At 38.4% G+C, this 10,385-nt stretch overlaps 1 protein-coding gene across 1 annotated transcript; it reads right to left on the bottom strand.

The window, feature by feature from the left end:
• Positions 1-6,878: 6,878 nt before the first annotated feature.
• On the bottom strand, positions 6,879-7,844 carry LOC149247364 (cytochrome P450 86B1-like). The gene has a single exon (XM_089444021.1). The coding sequence runs from the start codon at positions 7,842-7,844 to the stop codon at positions 6,879-6,881; it is 966 nt and encodes a 321-aa protein (XP_089300147.1).
• Between the last annotated feature and the right edge of the window lie 2,541 nt (positions 7,845-10,385).

Here is a 10,385-nt window from a genome sequence, read left to right on the forward strand (position 1 = left end):
CTTCAATTTTGTTGAATCCAGGTATGCACTGTTTTTTTGTTTTATTTGATCTCTCCAATCTACTGAAATTTTTCTGTTTATGTACTGGTCGGAGTTAAAGCGACAAATTTGAACATGCTGATTATCACATAGGATCATATCTTCCTTCATGAACTGTGTTCTGTCTTCTATCTGCAAGCTAAAATGGCTGACTATCTTGATGGACAAAGTTTCCTTTTGTGGAATACCATGTTTCCCATCTTATCTAGATAATTTTGTACAGATTGCTCCAGCTTCCTTAAGCTCTCATGATGTACTATCTGTTCATTATATATCTTATATAATATAATTAAGCTTTTTTCGCTCTGAAAATATAGAAAAAATGGAATGGATAATTAAAGTTACCATTCAGAAACGTAAGTTTTGGATTCTACTTTTGTGGAATGCGTAAGAGGATTGCAAGAATGGTGGGAGATGGTGAAGCCAAGTTTACCATTCGGAGATATAAAAAGTTAAGAAAAGATATTTAATTTATTTTATGTTGAGTTTATATGTAATATTTAAAATAAAAATATAAAATAACAAAAATATATTTTATTATTAACGAAGTAAATATTTCAATAATGTAATTTATATTTAAAAAAATTATATTTTTATTTTCCCGTGGCAACTTAAGAGTTTAGGTTGTGAGCTCCACGAGTCAGGCATGCCGAGCGGGCGCGTTTGACCGATAGGTCAGCGAGAGTTGGCATTGGCACACGACAGGCGAGCAATGCGCTGGGCGGTTGAACGACAAGTTGAGGGTGCGTGCAAGTGGTGCAACGAGACGACTGAACGAAGGAAACGTGCGACGTGAAGTCATTTTGTGAAAATGACTTAGTGTTGAGCAGTGGAAAGTTTATATGTGGGGGCGGTCCCACACCATGGGCTGACACGAAGTTGGGGCGAGTTGGACGAAATGGTGAGTGGGCCGGCGAGTCGACGCCCCAAACGATGGGCCAACCGCCATATAAGTAAAGCATTGGAATGGTGGCAAAAATCAATCAAGTGAAGTTTCCAAGTGTTCATGTGAGCTGGAGGGCGAGCTAACTTGGAGAGGACTAAAATTTGGCAAGGTGTAGGTGGACTCTTGGGCCGAAACACTAAGTTGGGGCAAACATAGAAAACAGAGTCTCAGGTCGGGCGAGGGCGTTGGGCCGAACGACGGGGCGATGGCGTCCAAGGGCGTTTGTCTAAACGATCGTTCAAAGGCATTCGAGCGAGGGCGTGCGAGGGCGCCGGGCCGAACGATCGAATGAGAAAAGTCGTTCAAAGGCGTTCAGGCGAAGTCGAGCGAGGGCGCCAGGCCGAATGACCGAACGGGCGAAGTCGTTCGAGGACATTCGGGCGAAGTTGTTCGAAGGCGTTCGGGCGAGGGCGTCGGGCCGAACAAGCGAAAGGGCGAGGGCGTGCGAGGGCACTAGGCCGAACGAGTGAATGGGCGAGGGTGTGTGAGGCTTGACTTGTAGCCATTTATTCTACTTCTGCCGAGCTGATCACCACATATCTTTTCTTCCTGTTGTACCAAGAAATCGTTGTAAACCCAACACTAGAAATTCCACCTGATGTACTCTTTTGGTCGGATGGAATCCCTTCCCAATCTGCGTCTGTGAAGCCACACAACTTCATTCCCTTTATCCTTCTGTACCATAATCCGTATTGGGTAGTGCATTTGTGGTACCATAAAACATGCTTCATTGCCTTCCAATACAATTTGGTCGGTGTTGTAGCAACTACAGCCACCCTCCAAAATTTTTCCTATGCTTCAATTTTGGAGCCTCCCTTCATAACCACAACAACCCATCTCACACTGATCTAGGTATTCATGCTTCGATTGAGAATTATCTTTTTATTTTTTCTTGTCTTTACGCATTTCACTGATTCTTCTAAGTCACAAGTTGATCTCCCAACTTGGTCTCACAGCAATTCTGGGCTTGCCTTCAGAAACTGTGCAATCCTTGAGGGCAAGCAACCTTGATGTTAGAAAATGCGCATCCCTGATTGCCAGTGAGCCTTGAGCTCAAAAAATACGCAGTCATGGGAGGCATTCCAACACTAATCCTAGAAACTGCATAACTCTCACTAAGATCAGAATTGCGCAGTGCATTGAGCTAGAAAGTTGGCCAGTTCTCCAGAACTGCGCAGTTTTTCCTGATAGTGTGCATGGCAGGGTTCCCCACAAGAAAGCAAAAAAAAGCGAATAGCAAAAAATTATACCAAAAAAATAGCGATATATTTTTAGTATCCCGAAGGAGGAACTTACACTATTTTTAGAAACTTCTGCCAACTGTCATTTTTTCCTTGATTTTAGGCATGCGCATCATAAAACATAATTTGTCCAAATCTATTTAATCAATGCTTCTATAGTTCATTTTCACACTAAATATTAAACCTTTAGTGTTCCCGAGGAGATCAAGGAACCTTTCGTGTGATCGTCGTCGCTTTTTTGGGTGAGTTTTGCTTTTGTCATCTTTTGCCGCTTTTCCTATTGCTTTTTGTTGTTTGACTTGTGTGAGTGATGTTTTACTTATTTCTCTTTATGGTTGTTGTCATTTTGACTTATTCTAACTTATAAAAGTGTTGTTTTAAGTTTTAGATTGCCTTTCCCAAGTGTCACATTAGTTTTCCTATTTTTGCACCAATGGTCGTCGTTGCGGCAACTCTCCTCACATAATTCATTTTCCTTCCATTTGATTAATTGTTGCACTTGATTGACATGCATTTACTCTCACTTAGTCAGATATGCACTCAGATTCACACTATCTCTCAGATTTGCTCATTTTCCACACTTCCCTTGTTAGATCTGCATTCCTCTTGGCTGGTTTTCACCTTGACCATCTGGCTCTGAGCAATCCTAAGGCTCAAGCCATAAGCTTGGACTCTGGAATTGTGTAGTGCACAATCCAAGTTGGCTCCAACTATGCACTGCACAGTTCTAGGAGCCCGTCTATCTTCTTGGCCACTCAGACTGCGCAATGCACAATCTCTCTCAGGTGTCTGCCCAGGCTGAACTACACATTGCGCAGTTCAAGCCACAAGCTTCTACCTTGGATCCTGTGACTGCGTAGTGCACAGTTCCCACAGGAAGCCAATCCATCTTTCCATAGAAAATTGTGTAATACTCCCCATTTGATGCCCAATTTGCATCTTGAACTTTGCTTGTAAGTTGATTTGCTTAAGACTGACATTTTCTTGCCATGAGTGTCCTTTCTATCCCACAGGTACAACAATTGTTGAACACCTCTCCAACAGTCACTCTTACCATGACATCTAAGATAGTTGCATTAAAGGAAACCACTGAGAAAATTATTAGGGAAGCAGTTGAGAAAACATCAGTTGATTTTCCAGTGTATGCAGATACTCAGCTATTTATAGAGAAGGGATCATCACTGGCATGGTAGCAAATTAAATATGCTTTTGAAATGGACTTTGAGGCAGACTTAGAGGACTTACAAGTTTATCTCAACATTTGACAGTCAGGGCTATACAAGGTTGCATGCAGATATCGAACATTCCCATGTGCAGATGTCATTAGTTGGATTGTCTCGCACATTGATGAGAAGACCATGAAATTGAGTAGTGCCAGCAAATATAAGCTCGCCACCTTTCGGGCAGGAGATTTTCAGCAAATCTATCACTTGCATGAGGCTGCAGAGCGCATGGACCCACTCTTCTATGCCACCCACATCCATGTGAACAAAAGAGATATTGTCAAAGGCTAGGTGAAAGAGCCATCGAAGTTTTGACAGACACCCACCCATGTGTAAAAGACAAAGTCCCTTAGGAAGGCTTACCAGTGATTGGTTATCTTTGCTTGCAGAATCCATGGTCAAGAGAGCAGTATTATTGGACCAAGTGATGAACGATGGGAGACCATTCAGCTGGTCATATATGTTGGCTTGACAGTTGAAGGCCCATGTAGCACAGGCTCAGAATCCTCCCAAGGATGAGCGAGCAAGGTTCTATATGTTTGCATACTTACTGGATGCAATCTATGTGTAGCAAAAGTTCCCTGGTATGAACTCGACATGGACACCATGAGAAAATTCCATGCACATTTATTGCAAGTTTCTTTTAGAATGAAATTATCAAGGAGTAATGGCACAACTAAATGATCACTTCATCATCCCATTGTACAAACTTATCTTTGAATAAGATACACCTTGCATGTCACGAGAAGAAATGGAGGCATTCAAAAACATCACAGATTAGTATGCCTCACCAGGTGGCACCTTCATTAGAGTATTTGGCAGAGAAAATCCTCCGCATGTCTTACTAATATATGCCACTGAAAAACTGATCATGTAAGAAGTATCATACCATCTCGCCACAGAGTTTTCAGCAACGCTGCACATGAAGAAGAAAGCACCATGGCCCACTCTTCCTTTGCAGATTGGATTATATGAGATAAAGAACTTGAAAGTCACAAATGTCGAGGCTAAGGAGATAGTGAGATTTGAATTTGGCACTCGAGACTTTAATTCGTATGATCCCCACAATGTTTGCAAGGACCACTGTATGAGAGTTTACTTTGTCTGGATCGGCGGGGCATTTAATTGGCCAAAGGAGGATTCTTGGAGGTACTATTACAATGCATCCAGACTCAATGAGTCGGTCAATTTAGCAAGGACTTCATAGGCTTCTCCACAAACAACAGCAACTCCGGAAGCAACAACAACAAAAGGAAACAATCCCGTGCAGGATAAGGGAAAGAGGAATATTGCTGATAGTCGTGAGGGAGAAAAAAGCTGCAAGATGAAAGAAAATCCTCTTCTCATGAAGGCAACTTTGGAAGTAGAAGCAAAGAGGAAGAAAAGGATGTAGAGAGCAGAGTGAAGGAAGAGAGAAAAGCAGAGGTTGCAGGAAGCATAACTGAAGTTGCAGGAGACAAAGTAGAAGTTGAAGGAATAACATGAGTTGAGGAGGAAAGAACAAAAAGAGAAGTAGAATCAGGAAGGAGAACAAAGGAAATGCGTGATGACATAGGAAACAACACTGATACAAGTTGAAGAGTAGGAATGGATCAACTAGCAACTGAGGAGGAAGGTGAACAGATGCAGGGTCGGGAGCTTGCTCAGCAGATTGAGCAATTGATTGAAGTAGCATATATGGAGATGGGACAAGAGCCACATAATGAAGATGTTGATATGATGCCGAGAGCACCATAGGTCATCCCCCAGTCTCCACCACCTCTAGTAATAGAGCCAATCCTGAGTGAGCAAGGGGGTGTTGTTCTCCTTGATGATGATCCGGTAATGGATGTGTACAATCTATCATTCGACAAGTTCCAAAGGAGGATTGTACAAGCATGGAGAAATAACTTTGCAGATGATCATGCATCACATGCATTCATTAGAGAAAGGGTGATACTCTCGGACACCAAGTGTTAGAAAATGTAACTATGTTTGGTCTTCAATAATGTACTTGAGTCATTATATAATGTACTTGTCAAAAGAATAAAGAAAAGAATTATTATTGTTATTATTATCTTGACTTATTAAAGCATGGGTTTCAAGCTTGGGTCACCATGTTTTAGGTCAAAGTCCCTATTCAAAACTTCTAGGATTTATTCTGAGTCTATAGAGTTATTGTACATTTAAAGAGACCCTTCTTGGGCTTTTGAATCATGGTAAAAGGTTAAGTATTGTGTCAAATATGAATTATGTAACCTCCACGCCATGTTGGCCTAAGGGAAGACCAAGTCGGCTTAAGGACCCTATTCGCACCCACAAGCAGCCTATAAAAGGAAGCACATCGAATTCATTTGTAGCATCATTCTCTCATCAAGTTCAAATTCTCTTTTTGTTGGGCAGATGTGCGAAGCTCTCTTGTAGCCGGGAAAAGGTGCGAAGTCTATTGCCGAGAAGCCAAAGTGAATGCGAGTATAGGGAAGTCTAAGGAGAAAGGAAAATTCGAAATTTCGGTGCCTCTCTTTGTGTTTCGTGTTCTGGATTAGGATAATAAAGTCTCCTAAGTTTTGTTGTTGTCGGAAGCTGCTAGTTCCGTAAGCTGCTACCCTAATTGAAGTTGTTGGAAAGAGGTCGAAATTCTGGGAGGCTGACTTGGTGTGGAGGGAAAGTCATGTTTTAGTCTAGGGTGAAGAGTCTCAAAGAATACTATTAAAAGGAAGAATTATCTTGATTGGGTTTTCCCCTCGAGGGGGGTTTTGCCTTGCATGTTCCTACATCTTGTGTCTATTGTTTTATGTGCTTCTACTTTTGGTAATTTCTTGATGAAAAAAAGAAAGAAGATATAATGAATCATAATAATAAGAAACATCACAAGTAATTATCAAGAACAATAAAATATTTACCGCCTTTCTGATTTTCCAACAGGGTATCAGAGCTTTCGTGAAGAAGGAAGAAAAAGGCAGTCTCAAGCACTTGATCCATTCATAGATACTATTTCAGGGAAGGAGTCTATTATATTCAAGGAAGATGTCTGGTGCATATCTATGCCACTTTATTCCAGTGTCTTGTTGTTATTGGTTTTCATGGTTTTATTCTTGGTATTTCCTTTTATGTTTTGAGTCTTGGGAATTGGTTGGGAAAGAGGAAAGTTAGTGGAGCTCAGGGACAGTCATGTGGTATCCAACAAGTAATATAAGACTCGGATGAAGCTTGGTGCATGAGTAAGCACAACAGAAGGTAAGATTATGACAGTTGATTAGACTAGCTGGGTCCATCATGGTAAATGGATGATGGCGGTACAAACATAAGAAAGGTAACAAGAAAAGGTAAAGTAAATCGATCTAAGGTTTTGGATGCCTTGGCTAAGTTGGGAACGATTGTTCTCAATGTCGTACATGTTGTCCACAAATAAGGAAGTTCCCTTAGCCTAGACCTTATGTTATCTGGTAATTATTTTATGATCACGATTATACTGATGTTTATATATGTATACATGTATGTATGTATGTCGTTGTTACTTCCTTCTTTATCACGCCCAATCCATCTCTCTGGCTTGAACTGCCTCGCATCCTCCCTCCATACACTCTCCATTCCGTTCGCACCATAAATCAAGCACAACACCACAGACCCTTTTTCCACAGAGGTGCCATTAGGAAAAACCTCATCTTCCACAGCTCGGACGTAGCTGATCGGAAGTGGGGGATAAAGCCTCAGGGTTTCCCACAAAGTAGCTTCTAAATATTTCATGTCCTTCAACTCATTCATATCATAGATCGAATGGCTGTGACTGCATTGATCTGAGTCCATGACCTCAGAGAGTTCCATTAATATCTTATCTTCTACCTCTGGATGCTTGCTTAAAAGCCAGAAGAACCAGCAAAGTGCTCCAAGATAAAGCCTAGAAGCAAAGATTAGCCTGAGGAATAAGTTCTGCAAGGAATTATCAGAACTAAAACACCCTTCATGGACTATATTCTTGAGCTCTTTTGTCTCTGTACGATTCACCATGTTCAGGCATTTCATTAGTTTACAAAGAGGAGGAGGGATGATTAGGTTATAAGCCCATGCTTCACTGACTTCATCAAATGCTTTGCCAAAGGAAGCTGCAGGAGCTCCGTTGTGCTTTCCAAATACCATGAAGGTTGAACTATCAAACACAAAGATATGAAAGACGGCCTGAAGATCTATAACCAGATCCTTCTCGTAGGCCTCTTCCAAAATTGGAACAAGCATTTCTTGCACCAATTTTTGTGTGAAATTTATTCTGTAATCCCGGAAATCGATGTTGTTCAGTACCATATCAGTGGCTCGCATTTGATATTCATGGGCAAATAACCCATCTCCAAATATATCATAGACAGAGTCAGAGGTAGCCCTGGCAAAATTGCTGAGATTCCACAGCAACGAAGGTGTCATGGTTACTAGAGGCCAATTCAGCGGAACATTTGTGGTCCTATTAAATATGGATAAATATCTGCGGAGAAACATGCATAGGATTAGTAGAGGAAATAGAGTAGCCAAGTCGCCAAAATTGATCTCCATTTCCTAAGGGAAAACTAATTGATCTAGCACTGGCAAAGTAGAAATGTGACTGACATGGAAGAGGCACCTTGCGATCAATTTCATGAGATAATTTTAAATGTTCAGGCAGTGGACAGAGTTTCCGTTCCTTCAATGCTCAGGCAGGTCACATGAGTGAAGTCTCTATAGGACCACCTAAAATCTTGTATTGTTTTCGGTTTTAAATAAAATAAAATTACTGATTTTCGTGGGTTAAATTTAGTGGGTATTTACTCTTATGGGGTATATATTTATATATTTTTTATTTTCTCATTTAAAATACTAACCATTTTAAATCAATTTAATGAGTGAATTAAACATTTTCTCAACACGCTCAACTCACAATTTAATGAGTGAATTAAATATTTCCTCTACCCCTCAACACACGTGGATAAATATAAAACTTTAATATTTCATATATATAAATAATTTGTAACACCAAATTGTGAATTAAATATTTTCTCTCCCCCTCAACACACATGGTTAAATATAAAGTTTTAATATTATATATATATATATATATATATATATATATATATATATATATATAGACACACACACACACATATATATATATAATTAATTTCAGATAAAAGTTAGTGAGCATTTATTGGGTAAAGACATTCAAATTATTGTGGTTGAGTTGATAGGTTTATTTTATTCTAGAGTCTATGCACGTGAGGAAATTGGATAGCTTTAAGATAGATTTATGCTGGTACATAATAGCTAGTACTTTGGCAAAGACATTCAAATTATTGTGGTTGAGTTGATAGGTTTATTTTATTCTAGAGTCTATGCACGTGAAGAAATTGGATAGCTTTAAGATAGATCTACGCTGGTACATAATAGCTAGTACTTTTTATATGTCAAACATTAACGATAAATTGATAAATAATAAATTAAATAATTAATAAATCAGATATATATAATAACCAAATTATTTCTAGAAAAAATAAAATAATATATCAACCCTAGATAATAACTCAATTATTTCTTATACAAATGTCTCAAAACTCTCCACAATTTTATATACAAATGTCTCAAAACCCTCCACAATTTTATAAAATAGAAAGGTTTTTGAAAAATTTATTAATTATTAAAATTTTTGATAAAAAATTAAAAATTTTGATAAAAAATTATAGCTTGCATTAAATTTCTTTTTAACTCATAAGTTTACTTTTCCACTCAGACAACAAAGTTTAACTCATGAAAATCGTAATAATAATACTAAATGAAATTTATCATAATAATAAGAAATTTAAAATATCAAAAACAACTGTTTGGTTCGTTCAAAAGCAACTGTTTGGTTGGTTGGTTCATCCAAAAGCAACAGTTTCATTGAAACTCAAACTAAAATTAAAATTGATTATAAGTAGAATGTCACAGATATTTATTCAGAGTAGGATGGTTGTCATATGATATTTAATTTATTTTACGTTAAGTGTATATATATATGTAATATTTAAAATAAAATATATAAATAACAAAAATATATTTTACTATTAACAAAGTAAAATATTTTAATATTAATTTTAGAGAAAAATAATATAATTTATATTAAAAAATTACATATTTATTTTCCCGTCGTAACTTAAGAGTTTAGTGCCTACAGTTTTGGAGTCTAGGTGGTCAGGAGTGACATACCTTAGTCCCACGAGAAATTTATTTTTTTACAGGTTGCAGCATATCTCCAGTTGAGCACAAGGCATGGTTAAGGGTGATCCGATAAAACCTAGAGCATGGTTACGGTTAATCCGATAAAACCCATGATGATATTGGAGGGGGATTTATAGGTACAAGTACATGTATGCAGTTATAATGGTTGACAAAACCATGTATGCGAAGGACATCCTACAAGACTGGCGGTTGCAACGGTTAGCACCCATGCATTCCGGTGGATAGTTGCTATTTTATATGGACACCAACATATTATTTTGTTATGTTTGACCACAAGTAGACTTTGCAGATTGATATCGAGACAAATACTCATTAAGAGGGTGTGTTGGAATATGTAATTCCTACTTGTCTCAATTGTGATTATTTCTATCTAGAGGACTCTGTTCCTAACTATGTTCCTAAATTTGTGCGTGGTTGAGATATTCTCTCAACCAACATATTGTGTGTCCAAGATAGTTTTCCTATCTTGAGACAACACTTCTTGTATATATGTAATATCATATTTGATTAATGATATATCGATTTTCCTTATAGATTAATGATTAATGATATAACCCAAACTCAGTCAATTTCTGCCTCAGCTTGAACCCCTATTTCCTTGTGCAAATCCTAAGGAATTAGCCGCTATCTTTTAGGATTTTTCCTCCAATTGTGCAATTCCCAAGGTTGATCATCTGATTGCATGCAACACCTATACACTCAAACTAGTTTACAACTACT

Source organism: Pinus tabuliformis, chromosome 7, assembly GCF_031772625.1.
Source record: "Pinus tabuliformis cultivar Carrire ecotype Pingquan chromosome 7, CPIR1, whole genome shotgun sequence".
NCBI classification, from domain to species: Eukaryota; Viridiplantae; Streptophyta; class Pinopsida; order Pinales; family Pinaceae; genus Pinus; species Pinus tabuliformis.

Bases quoted from the DNA above. Each gene is read 5' to 3' on its own strand.
- LOC149247364 (XM_089444021.1), bottom strand. From the start codon at position 7,844: ATGACACCTTCGTTGCTGTGGAATCTCAGCAATTTTGCCAGGGCTACC.